At 41.0% G+C, this 14279-nt stretch overlaps 1 protein-coding gene across 1 annotated transcript in view; it reads left to right on the top strand.

Annotated features, from left to right (window-relative positions):
* LOC137500522 (uncharacterized) overlaps positions 1 to 14279 on the top strand; it is a 156814-nt gene that overhangs the window by 110127 nt on the left and 32408 nt on the right. The window contains exon 3 of the mRNA XM_068227443.1: positions 14 to 320. Within this exon, the coding sequence (XP_068083544.1) occupies positions 14 to 320 (307 nt within the window). The remainder of the gene's footprint in view (positions 1 to 13; positions 321 to 14279) is intronic.

Genomic DNA, 14279 nt, shown 5'->3' with positions numbered 1-14279 from the left:
TATTTCTCCACAGTTCCTGAAAACATTATCCCAAATGTAACTCGTGGCTTCCTGGTGGATACTCTGGGATGCAGAATTCCCGCTCTTGATCCTTTCGACCCAGCAGTCCGCAAATACGTAGAACATCCAAAGCCTATAAAGTGTCAAGCCAAGGGACGTCAACTTGTAGCATCCAACCTGAGTTCCATTTACGTGGTGGAGGATGTTCTTCCAGACTACAATGTAACATCGGTGGATGAGTTGAAATGCTGTTACACACCATTCTGGCGGGTGGTGGGCAGCATGCAGCACTACTCTTGGGACGTCGATGACCACGTAAGGTAGGTATAAATTCACACTTCCTGCAATACCACGCTTTAAAGCTAGCGTTCCTGCCTATTACCAAGAGGCCTCGGATTCAATTTCCGGTCATGTCAGGGATTTTATTGTACCCGCCCCTACCCAGAAAAGGCTCCGGAAAAATATCTACAGGGCGTTAACGGGTTGACAATATAATAAAATAGACGCTTATCTAACATTGCCTTAATGGCATACAGGGTAGGAGAAACGGGACATACTTAACTACAATGAGAACACAATGAAATTAAAGTTTAAATTAATACAAGCGGTTTATTAGACCTTGATGACGATGGGAATGACGCATCTATATTCACAAATGAATTACATTAATTATTAACAATTGTTGTGGTTTATTATCGACTTGTAGTCGTGTGTGATAGATCCGAGTATTGTTTATCGCAAAGCGATTTGTCATGACGTGATACGAACGGAAACATTTACCATCAACACCGAGGCTATATGACATTATTGACAAATGAAATTGACATTCATGCAACAAGTCTGAGCGATCCCTATTCTAAAAGCACACAATTATTTCCCTACGAAATACCAAGGAAGAAATTATACAAGTGTGGAACAAACACCCGGGTTTGAACCGACCCTCACTGTAATACAATTCGCCGCGCCGATGGGTAGAACCATCGCCGACGCTAATTTTAGTCACAACATGTTATATAAAACAACATAGAGAATCACATACTATATACAATGAACACGTGAGGCCCCCCATTCTTCATTTTAGCATTGTGGAATACCGATGCCGGCGTAGGGAACTGAACTGACGACCCTTGGGATGAAAACATGACACTGAAATCCCTAGCTAAATTATATTCAAATGAGTAACAATAGGAATCTAACAAATACTAGTACCAATCACCGTGTCATTTATTAGCGAGTACTTCATTCTGGCGTGTTGAATACTTCCCATTACTAGCCGATTCCTACAGGCCTTCTTTTCTTCGCTCAAGCCCCCTCCTATAGAGGTGGACACACACAAAAAACACGTCTGGGTGCAAGGTCCAGCGTTTCCGCCCCCACACAGGTCGGTCAATAGCCTTGCCCTTCACAGGCATAACAAGCCATTTCCTTAAACTACCTCTTCCCGAGATACATTCACAATAAACTGAGGCTTATCCCTCATTAATCAAATTGCATCGGCTTCAAATAAATCACCTCGATTCAACACATATATTTTTCATGGCCCAATCATGATTTCAAATAGCTCACCTATCTTGCAACACGACACCGGTTTTTATGATACCAATATTTGCATGTTTACCATCATCACAATTATTATTATTTTTATTATTATTATTGTTGGTTTTATCATTACGCTACCTTCCTACGTGATTTACCTGGTAATTAGATCATACTGAGTGATCACACCGAACTTCCTCGTAATTACGATGTAATTAAATAACCCAGTGGCAATTAATTCATAATTAAACCCTAATCAATTTGTGATAACACATAATTAATTTCTAATTAAATCGTCACACGGTAATACAATAATGAATTAAGTATTCACACGCTAATGAGCTCAATCAAATGTTCACACTGTAATTCACTTCTACTTAAATATTCACACAGTGATTAACCTCATTAAATACTCATACGGTAATTAACTCAATCAAATATCCACACGGTAATTAACTCAATTAAATTTCCACACGGTAATTAACTGAATTAAATATTCACACGGTAATTAACTCAATTAAATATTCACACGGTAATTAGCTGAATTAAATATTCACACGGTAATTAACTCAATTAAATAGTAAGTAAATTATGATAAACCTGATCAAATAATCCAGCTTAAATTGTAGCACTCCCTAGCTAATTATTTCGTGACTCAGGGACCTCACGTAACATACTTATATTACTTACCAGTCATGCATTTATTGATACTGGATCAACTACAGCCTAGCTTGAATTACACTGAATTTACTAAAATGCTAGTCTCCTGACGCATTAACTGACCACAAGTCTCCCAAAATAAACTAAGTAAATCTTCTACCGCATGCAAACCTATTAGATTAGCCACTCTACCTTTGTTACTACCCGACACAGTAGTGCCGTAATAATAATAATAATAATAATAATAATAATAATAATAATAATAATAATAATAATAATAATTGTTACCGTTTTTGGTGGTAGGTAGAGGTGTAAGAAGGTGCGGGCGTGAATGGGTCTTAAACTACGGAATCAAAGTTAATGTAAAATTAATTTAAAATTTAACAAGGTTATATTTTCTTTTCAAAACAAAGCAATAACAAACATGGCAGGTACAATGTAGCAAGTTACAACGGTTAGTTACAATATTTACAGGTTTTGGGCTTCACGCCCTGACTCAGTTTTACCCCCAAACACAAGTTTTAACAGAGGGGCAGAAAACCCCATTCATACCTAGGAGCCCTTGCTCCAAAATACACTGAAAAGCCTCCTCGAGGCATACAACATACGATTTACCAAAAGAGCCACTCGCTCTCAATTTTAAGCCTCTCCCAGGCCACACCAAACTTCACCTTCAAGCGGTCCTCAACGGACATAAACAGGGGTAAAATACCCAATCTACTGAGGTCTATTAACGAAAAGAATGTTAATTAAATGACCTCTAAAATAACAATTTGAGAGGAGGCGAACTTGCACTCCTAATACACTTTGTTTAAGACCTACTTGGCACTAGGCCGTTAACACAAGGGCTAATCCCATACTACAGAGGTGACTTAAGAAAGTAACAATTTATATTACATTACGGAAGAATCGGTTGAGAAAAGTAAGTTCACCTCAATACAATGTGAGAGGGAGCTCGAGAGGGTTAGCACTCTCTATCCCAGTTTGTAGCTTTAAAAGAGAACAGATGAAAGGATTCGTTACATTTTAGGGAAAGGTTACATGGTGGAACGCTTCGAACCCGCCCCGAGAGTTAAACTGCTGAGCAAGAAAAGAAAGAATTTATTAATCGGCCATTACCTTATTGTTGACCGCTGCCGAAGAAAGAGGCGCCTCCCGCCTCCTGCTAGGTACTTAACACACTGAAAGATGGAACAGAAGTGGCCCAGAGACCCAAAAATCAGCAGTTTAAATACTCTCGCGGAAGTTTCTAGGCGTTAGGGGAAAGAAAACACCCGCCCACAATGTTTTTATTGGATAGGACCCCGCAACAGATACAAGTTGGGGGAAAATACACCAGATTGGTCAGAAATTACTAAAAGAAATTCGGGATTGGATAAATCTAAAACAAGGGGAAAAAGAGGGGTAAACAGCCAACTTAAACCATAACAGAAAGAAATTTAACAAGAAACAAACTTTTGAAATAAAAATTTCTCCAACAAAATAGTTCTTTGACTCCGCACTAGGGTGCACTATTGTTGATCTTCAGTAGTGTCCTCTAGAAGAGAAAGTTCACACTTCTTACTTCAAGCGAAACAAAAACACATCAAAAGTGACACAGTTCAAAAACTCAAAATTTTCCACGTGGTGACATCTTCTGAGAAAGTAGAGAATTAATAGAGTAGATAAAGTTCAACCTTCCTCCAGAAGAGGAGTTTCAACTGGCGCAACTTTTAAATAAACGGTGTAGAGGTGTACCGCCCGGTACAGACCTCCCCCCCCCAAAAGTTCCTCCAAGGGGTAACACAGAAGAACATAAACTTTTGTTTGAAAATAAGTTCCAAGTTTTGATGTTGAGATTAAGATAACTTGCAGAAGTATTTGAGAAATTTCTTAAGTCGGTTCCAAAATTTTGTTGTTGCAGGTGAAGTAAAGTCTTTATGTTTATAGAAGTTGAATTTCTGAAGATAAGCTTTTAATACTTAAACGTGAAGGAAAAATTTGCAATGTCCACCAAATAATGCTGTTGAATTCCCAAGTGTAGTTATCTCTTATAGTAACTGTCCATGTAGTTGATGTTGTTGAAGTTGGATGGCCGGACCGGCCGTTGCAGCTTGCGTCCAACGGAGGCCGCTCGGACCCCTCAAGTACCCTGAGATACCGCTCGCCCGCACTATGAGGGGAGCAGAGGTGTTGAAGTACGCCGCGCCCGCGGTGAACAGATACAGGCTGCGGGCATGTAGCAGGTCGTGCGCCGCACATCAGCCTTGGCCGGGAGGAGAGCTCCGGCTCGCCGTGCACATGTCGTCCTCGCTGGAGAGGAGGGGGCCCATCCCCCTCCCCAGACGCTGCACGGCTGCGGGGGCGCTGAAACATTAAAGCTAGGCGGCAGAATTGTGTTGGACCATCATGTTTCTTTTAGGGTACAGGCTTGTGGAGAGGTTGAGGGGCCAGCGGCGTGTAGATATCCATGGCATTTACTATTATGAAGCCACAGTGTAAGGTGGAGCAGGAGACGGGAGCGTGGTAATGGCCGTGGCAAGAACAGGATGGCAGTTTAACGGGTCGGGGCAGGTTTTACACAAGGCTTACATCTAAAACCAAAATATTACAGAAGGGGCAGAAAGCCTTAAAAGTGAAACTCAAAAAAAATATAACCTTCATATCCTTTCAAAATAATATGAAGCAAGTTAACACAGAAATTACACCGGTTTCACCTGTGACAGGTGAACTCTAAATATCCTCTCGGTGGCTGGATTACTTAGCAATAAGGTAACCGGCGTAAGAAAATCGAGAATGATACAAGGCCCATGAAATCTGGGGGCAAGCTTGCCCGCGGGGACAAAATTTTTGACCATAACCTGGTCACCTACCTTCAAAGGGGTGGGTCTCCGTCCACGATCATACCTTTACCTAACCTTTTCATGAGACACCTTAAGATTGGCTTTAGCCTTCTTCCAAAGATCTTTAATGTTGTCCGGATCTATTGTCTCGGGCAGAATGTCACTCAGAGACCAGAGGTTAGAGAGCGGCGTGTTGGGAACAAACTTGAACATCAAAGAAGCTGGAGTAAACTTGTGAGATTCATGAACCGCTGAATTCAAAGCAAAAGCTATCCAATGCAGGGACGTGTCCCACCTGGAAGGATCTTCATGATGATAGGCAATGAGTGCGGACCTGAGATTACGGTTAACCCGTTCAGCCAGAGATGGTTGAGGGTAATACGCAGAAGTAGTCACATGAGAGATGGATAAGTCAAAACAGAATTTACGAAAAAGATTAGACGTGAACGCCTTAGCATTATCAGATACTATATATTGGCACGGACCGAAAGAAGCAAAAATAGAATTCAAGCAAGTAATGGTGGACTGAGCGGTAGCCAGCTTAGTCGGAAATAACCAAGAAAATCTAGTAAAGCCATCTACGCACACAAAGATGAACTTATTAGCATTACCCTTTGACTGGGGGAAGGGTCCTACATAATCAATATACAGGCGTTCCATGGGGCGCGACGCTTGATGGGAAGACAAAAGGCCTACCTTGGTGGACATGGTCGGTTTACTAAGCAAACAAGATTTACAAGCCTTTACCAGTTCACGGATTTCACCGTCCATACCTTTCCAAATGAACATTTCACGAATCTTTTCACGGGTTTTAAAGATTCCAAGATGCCCTCCCAATGGGGTCTCATGATAGTATTTGAAGATCATAGGCACAAGAACCGCTGGAACAACAACTTTCATCATCTTATCATGCCTCGAAGGGCAACATAGAACACCATTCCTCAGAACATAAGGGACAACATGTTCCCCAGAAGAAAGGGTTTCCATTATCGGAGCCAGCGTCGGATCTTCACGTTGGTATTTCTCGATATCCCTAAAAAGCATGGGAGCATCTGTTAGGATGGCATTAACCTCAGATAGCATGGACTCGGAAGGTGATGAACTGTCGACCGGTTCGTGGGTCTCGACGTCGTTATGAAACATACGGCTGAGTCCATCAGCAACAACATTTTCGGTACCTCTGATATGTCTAACATCAAACTGGAAGGCGGAAATACGAATAGCCCAGCGGGCTATACGACCAGTACGACGCGGCCTACCTAAGACCCAGCTTAAGGCTTGGTTATCTGTCTCCAGGTCGAATTTGACATGTTCCAGATAGAGACGGAACTTTTCTAAGGCAAATAAGACTGCCAAACCTTCGAGCTCATAGATGGAATACTTGGCTTCTTGAGCCGACAATGTCCTAGACGCATAGGCGATGGGTCGCCTCCCTAGTTCAGTCTCTTGAAGAAGGACTGCCGCTACTGCTGACGACGATGCGTCGGTTTGGACAATGAATTTCTTCGAGAAATCAGGCATAGCAAGGACAGGGGCATTACAGAGAGCTAATTTCAGATCTTCAAAAGCGGCTTGTTGAGAAGGTCCCCACTCGAATTTGATGCCTTTCCTACGAAGAAGGTTTAAGGGCGCCGCTCTATTAGCAAAGTTAGGAATGAACTTTCTGAAGAAATTCACCATACCAATGAACCTGGCGATACCTTTAATGTCCTTGGGAGGTTTAAAATCACGGATGGCCTGTGTTCTAGAATGATCGACTGCTACACCCTCAGGTGACACAATATGCCCTAGGAATGACATAGAGGGCTTAGCAAAGGCAACCTTGGACAACTTAACAGTTAACCCAGCCTTACGAAGGCGATCAAGAGCTTCTCGCAGATGATCTAGATGTTCTTCAAAAGTCTCTGAAAATACGACGACATCATCCAAGTAATGATATAAGTACTCAAATTTGATGTCGGAAAAGACCCTATCTAGTAGCCTAGTGAGCACAGCTGCCCCCGTGGGGAGCCCGAAAGGCACGCGGTTGTATTCGTATAAATTCCAGTCCGTGGCAAACGCTGTAAGATGTTTAGACTCTTCGGCTAGAGGAATTTGGTTGTAGGCCTGATTCAAATCCAAGATCGTGAAGAACTTGGCCTTACGAAACCATGAAAAACAAGAATGAAGGTCGGGAAGGGGCACAGATTGCAACACCACTTTCCGATTGAGAGCCCTGTAATCAGTGACAGGCCTGAAGCCTCCTTGGTGTTTCGGGACTAGAAAAATAGGCGAAGAATACGCTGACTTAGAGGGCCTAATAATACCATCCTTCAACATCTGATCGATGATTTCTTTCAGAGCTTTCATTTTAGGAGGAGACAGCCTATAAGGTGGAAAGCGGACAGGAATCGAATCCGTGACCTCAATTTTGTATTCAATAAGGTCAGTAACACCAAGAGTATCAGAGAACACCTCGGGAAACGACTGACACAGTTTGCGAATACTATCAGCCTGCTCCTCAGGTAGATGTCTAAGGTCTAACAACATCTCATCCTGGGTAGGCGAAATAGAAGAACATGACACAGAATTACACTTTAATAGTGGTATTTTACAACTAGAAGCAAATTTGAATGTGCACGACCTAGACTTGAGATCGAGCACAAGACCAGTGTGAGAGAGAAAGTCAGCTCCCAATATAATGGGGCAAGACAATTGCTTGGCCACAAACAATTTAATTTTCCATGTAAACTTAAAAACACGAATTTTGACCAGTAAGGAACCTAGAATTTCTAATGGAGATGAATTAGCCGAAACGTATTGAACAGGAGAAGAGACATAGTCAGGAAGTTTACAAACAGATTTCAATTTAGAATACCAATCAGCCGAAATAATGGAACAAACACTGCCTGAATCTAAGAGAGCTGTTATAGGCTCGTTATTTAACTCAATCTTAAGAAAAGGAACAGGTGCGGGGGTATCCGCCGCAATCCTAAGACACTCTTTAGGGCATTCAAAAGATGAATTTGAAGGCTGGTCGTTCTCTGCATTTACAACCTGTTTACTAGGGGCTGAGTCTCGGGAAGATGGATTAGTCGGCTCAGCCGACGCCACTAGTCACTTTTTATTATTGGCATAGGTGGAATTTGCACCAGAAGTTGAGCAGGAGGGGGTGCTATTTGAGTTTGGGCAATTCTTGGCGATATGTGAGAAGGCCCCACACTTAAAACAGCCTTGTGATGACCCTGCTCCATTCCTTGTCCCACTTGACTTGATCAGAGGACACTTATTCCGCAGATGGTCAGGCGACCCGCAAGCATAACATTTACGGGGATTGACTGGTCGGCGAGGTGGAGGCCGAGTGTTACTAAAGGAAGGCGGGGGTTCTTTCGCGACACGCAAAGAATCGGCGTATCTAACTCCTTCCGCTGAGACGGCCAATGCTTCAAGTTCAGAGAAGGTTTGCGGACACGCCGCGAAACACAAATATGACCTGTAGGATGGCGAAATACCTTCTACAATAGCCTGCACAATCTGATCTTCAGGAAAGTGCAGAGCAAACACCCTAGTGTAGAATTTGATATCTTGTATGAAATCAGCCAAGTTTTCATCCAAGCGCTGTACACGGTAATAGTACTTCTGAATCAGGGAGGACCTGGCCCTAGCCGGGATGAAGTTAGCTAGCAAATGGGCATGGAAATCCTCAATAGATGATTGCTCGGCAATGGCTCTTACGATTTTATCAGAGAGAATACCAATAGCATACGGATAAATAATTTGTAAAATTTGACATGGAGAAAGAGAAAACACAAGGGCATGATCCTGAAATTCAACTAGAAATCTTAAAAATGAAATTACATCACTGGTGGTATTAACAGAAAACTTAGAAATACCTCTGAGCAACATTGCCAATGGATGAGGCAAGCTACTAAACCCGGGTGACATAGTAGGTAAAGGTTTCAATGGCAAGGAAGTTAATTCAGCACGAGCATTATGTAATGAGTTACAGCGTTCAGACTCGTCCAATGGGGCAGGAGTTATCCGTTATCCTATTTATCCTATTTACGTCTCCCTGAGGAGGCTCTTCCACGTTACCTACATTCATCGTGGCAGGTTGGTCAGTTTTGGGAGGAACTTCACCAGTTAGCAATTGAGTGACCTTAGTAGACAATTCAGAAATAGTTTCAAGGAGCGTATTAGCTTGCTTCCTCTGAACGTCATTCACCTTTGGAGACAACAGATCATTAACTCTATTTGAAAAGTGATGTAGCCTGCCTTGCACACGCTTAATTTGATTAGGAGACGGATCATTTTCATCAAAAAAGCTGACTACAGATGCTAGCCCAGAAATATTCTCGACGATCGTGGAAAGAGAGTCGTCAATTTCTTTCTCTCCCAAATTGGGGATGGAAATGGGCAAATCAAGAGACTCTCTAAGCTTGTTAGTGTCTATTGCAACCGTGCCTCCAGATTGCACATTTCTGATAGTTAACTCATAGATTAACTCCTCTTTGCGCAAATAGTTAAGGAGGAGAACATCGCGAGGGCCGGGCATGATGACAGAACAATTTTGAAAAGCTCAAAAATGCCAGCAACTGAGAAAATTGTTAGAGTTCGAATCAAAACGAGGTTTAGCCGTCAAAAGGGGCTAAATTGAGACCCATTCAACCACGCTCTGCTACCACTTGTTACCGTTTTTGGTGGTAGGTAGAGGTGTAAGAAGGTGCGGGCGTGAATGGGTCTTAAACTACGGAATCAAAGTTAATGTAAAATTAATTTAAAATTTAACAAGGTTATATTTTCTTTTCAAAACAAAGCAATAACAAACATGGCAGGTACAATGTAGCAAGTTACAACGGTTAGTTACAATATTTACAGGTTTTGGGCTTCACGCCCTGACTCAGTTTTACCCCCAAACACAAGTTTTAACAGAGGGGCAGAAAACCCCATTCATACCTAGGAGCCCTTGCTCCAAAATACACTGAAAAGCCTCCTCGAGGCATACAACATACGATTTACCAAAAGAGCCACTCGCTCTCAATTTTAAGCCTCTCCCAGGCCACACCAAACTTCACCTTCAAGCGGTCCTCAACGGACATAAACAGGGGTAAAATACCCAATCTACTGAGGTCTATTAACGAAAAGAATATTAATTAAATGACCTCTAAAATAACAATTTGAGAGGAGGCGAACTTGCACTCCTAATACACTTTGTTTAAGACCTACTTGGCACTAGGCCGTTAACACAAGGGCTAATCCCATACTACAGAGGTGACTTAAGAAAGTAACAATTTATATTACATTACGGAAGAATCGGTTGAGAAAAGTAAGTTCACCTCAATACAATGTGAGAGGGAGCTCGAGAGGGTTAGCACTCTCTATCCCAGTTTGTAGCTTTAAAAGAGAACAGATGAAAGGATTCGTTACATTTTAGGGAAAGGTTACATGGTGGAACGCTTCGAACCCGCCCCGAGAGTTAAACTGCTGAGCAAGAAAAGAAAGAATTTATTAATCGGCCATTACCTTATTGTTGACCGCTGCCGAAGAAAGAGGCGCCTCCCGCCTCCTGCTAGGTACTTAACACACTGAAAGATGGAACAGAAGTGGCCCAGAGACCCAAAAATCAGCAGTTTAAATACTCTCGCGGAAGTTTCTAGGCGTTAGGGGAAAGAAAACACCCGCCCACAATGTTTTTATTGGATAGGACCCCGCAACAGATACAAGTTGGGGGAAAATACACCAGATTGGTCAGAAATTACTAAAAGAAATTCGGGATTGGATAAATCTAAAACAAGGGGAAAAAGAGAGGTAAACAGCCAACTTAAACCATAACAGAAAGAAATTTAACAAGAAACAAACTTTTGAAATAAAAATTTCTCCAACAAAATAGTTCTTTGACTCCGCACTAGGGTGCACTATTGTTGATCTTCAGTAGTGTCCTCTAGAAGAGAAAGTTCACACTTCTTACTTCAAGCGAAACAAAAACACATCAAAAGTGACACAGTTCAAAAACTCAAAATTTTCCACGTGGTGACATCTTCTGAGAAAGTAGAGAATTAATAGAGTAGATAAAGTTCAACCTTCCTCCAGAAGAGGAGTTTCAACTGGCGCAACTTTTAAATAAACGGTGTAGAGGTGTACCGCCCGGTACAATAATAATAATAATAATAATAATAATAATAATAATAATAATAATAATAATAATAATAATAATAATAATAATAATAATAATAATAATAATACGAATCGTATTGAGTGTTCGCGACACGTCACAGTTTTTTGGGTTTAATCGCTGGCGTCATGCACATCAAATCTATGCAATATTTACATGAATTACACTATTTCACTTGAAATTTAAGTTTAAAGTCACATAAACAAAGGATCATTGGAAGCTTAACTAAACATAGCTCCGCCCTTGGTAAGCTGAGAGTCCCGAATGACCTGCTTCGCCCTCGGCAGTGCTTTTTACAAGGAGGCTGTTTCTCCCACTCCAAATCTGCATATGACCTATCCACGGCCCACTAGAGGTCAAATAGTACGACCATCAGGTGACCAGTATTCACCTGATGTGATTGAGACATCTCCGTACGATTATTCTTCGTAGGATCTCCTGCAATTAATTAAAGTTTATCTTGCTTCCCCTTCCATGCTGGTGTGAACTCTCGTGTCAAGGAGGCGTGATGACACTAAACAGATGATCCTTGGTACTTTTCCACACAGAAACAACACAGTATTCTTTCTCCATCTGAACGTTATCGAGTAAGAGGATATTAGACACTCTAAATAAATGTCCCAATTATAGTTATCTCTTTTAAATCGGAAGACGACTCCAGAATTCGGATTTCATTAATTTTTATATCGTAGATAGTTAAGTTGGCTAGTCTTAATTAAAGATGGCTCCTATATTTCGTTTCGAAAAAGTTTACTTCCCCTCATTCTCTTAGTCGTGAGGAAGGGATGTCTTCTCTCGAGTTACGTCATGGTGAACCGCCGATTGCAGCCCCATCCGGGTCTAGATGGGCTTGACTTCGGCTGCGGGCCCCCGCTACACAAAGGAAGGTATTGCGCAATAGATCGCAAATAATGAAATCCTGTAGAATAAATTTAAAAGACTCATTTTACCTGTTTTAATGATATGGATATTAATTAGTTTCGGTTTTATTCCCTCAAAGAACATTGCGTCTGTACTTTCAAAGACCAGTATTAACCACAGGTCCTTGGATCATGCCCCTGTCGGGTGCATTATCTGGATCTGATAGCTGGTTCGAGGTCTACTCAGCCTACGTGATTACAATTTGGGATTGATCACACAGTGAGATAGCGGCTCCGGTCTAGAAAGCCAAGAATAATAGCCGAGAGGATTCGTGTAATCTGCAGGTGTTATGGCAAGCAACGCTCGCTTGGTAAGCCAAGGCCTAGTAGCCCCATGGAATTGGTTGGTTGATTTGTTTGCAGTGCAATAAGACGATGATTATTATTAATAATAATTGTTCCGGGGTTACCCATGGAAAGCAGAGGTGAAAGAAGGTGCCGGGGTGAATGGGTCTAACTACAATGTCAAGAAAATAATTTTAAAACTTAACCGACGGTTGTATTTTTGAAAAACAACAAATTTAACAACTTTTCACTTAGTGAGATAACAATGATAAAGCAATTTAGAAACAAGACTTAGGAAAATCCAAGATTTCAGAACTTTAACTCTCTTGGGCTACAAGCCCCTAGGTTTACAATTTTTGAGTTCCCAGTTTAAATTTACAAAGAGCACACACTTATTCAAAGGGCAGAAATCCCGCAATACATGGAGCACTTGCCCCAACAATGACAATCTCAGGTCTCCCAGAAGCACTTTTACAACACTTGAAAAAGAGCTAACGTGCTCTCATTTCTCAAGCCTACTCAAGGCAACACCAAAAAATATCTTACACCTTTTGGCCTTCCATAGCCCAACTTACAAATTGAAACAGGGGTATCTCGTACCCAAACTCTAGGCCCTTCGTGTAAAAAAGAAATAACAGTTAAATAAATGGGCCGAACACAAAATGAAAGGAGGCGAATACTTGTGCTTCTAGGTACGAATTCTTAAAACCTAAAGGGCACTAGGCCGATGAAATAGGGGATAGTCCCATACTATGGAGGTGACTCGTATAAGAATAAATTAAGACTTTAAGGAAAGGAAGAAAACCAGTTACGAAACATAGTCACCTCAAACCAATATGAAGAGGAGCTCGAGAGGCTACATCACTCTCTATCCCCGATTTACAGTTAAAGATTTTCTGAAGTTATTTCATAAGCCGGCAGAAGTTACATTTCCAGAAAAGTAGGTTACATAGTTAAAGTTTCGGACCTCTCCCTCGGGTTAAACTGCAGAGCTAGCAAGAAATAAAGATGTAAAGTGGCCATTACCCTGACGGTGTACTGCTGCCTGTTGAAAGAGGCGCCTCCCGCCTCCTGCTTGACACACACACTAGTCTAGATGACGATCAATTGGCCAAGAGATGAGAAAATCCGCAGTTTATAAACCCTCGGGGAAAGTTCGAGACCTTTCACGAATAAACCAGCCACACCCTCTCAATTTATTGGTCAGTTTGAAAGGTTACACTCCAAATCGAAGAAGGCAGTGATAGGTTGAAAATTAATTACAGAAATTTGGGATTGGCTGGATTTAAAACTGGTGGAAAGAAAAGATAAATATTGCCAACCCAATAATAAAGGAACATCAATTAGTTAAAAAAAACTTATGAATACAAAACTTCTTTAAGTCAAAAGTTCATTCACTTCACACCGGGGTGCATGGTCATAGCTTTGTAGCGACATCTATGGAAGAATGACCAAAGTTCTTGATGAAGGGCAGACAAAACAAGTAAAAATACAGTCAGTTCAGGAAACTTCAAAATAACAAAATTTCATCAGATTTCTGTAGTGACATCTTCTGAGTAAAGGTTTAAGTAGGTCTAGTTTCAAGTTCACAGTTCTTCCAGTACAGGAGTTCTTTTAGGCGCAAGATTTAAATGTGCGGCGTAGAGGTGTACCTTCCGGTACAATAATAATAATAGTAATAGTAATAATAATAATAATAATAATAATAATAATAATAATAATAATAATAATAATAATAATAATAATAATATTTATTTATTTATTTATTTATTTATTTATTTATTTATTTATTTATTTATTTATTTATTTATTTATTTATTTATTTATTTATTACATTTTATGGCCTATATTGTACCACTCTAGTCAATTATACAAAGGATTTCTTGATTTCCTATCAGTCCAATA

This window comes from Anabrus simplex, chromosome 4 (genome assembly GCF_040414725.1).
Source record: "Anabrus simplex isolate iqAnaSimp1 chromosome 4, ASM4041472v1, whole genome shotgun sequence".
Taxonomy (NCBI): Eukaryota; Metazoa; Arthropoda; class Insecta; order Orthoptera; family Tettigoniidae; genus Anabrus; species Anabrus simplex.
Note: the sequence above shows the minus strand (reverse complement) of the source record. Positions and strands in the feature narration are given on the sequence as shown.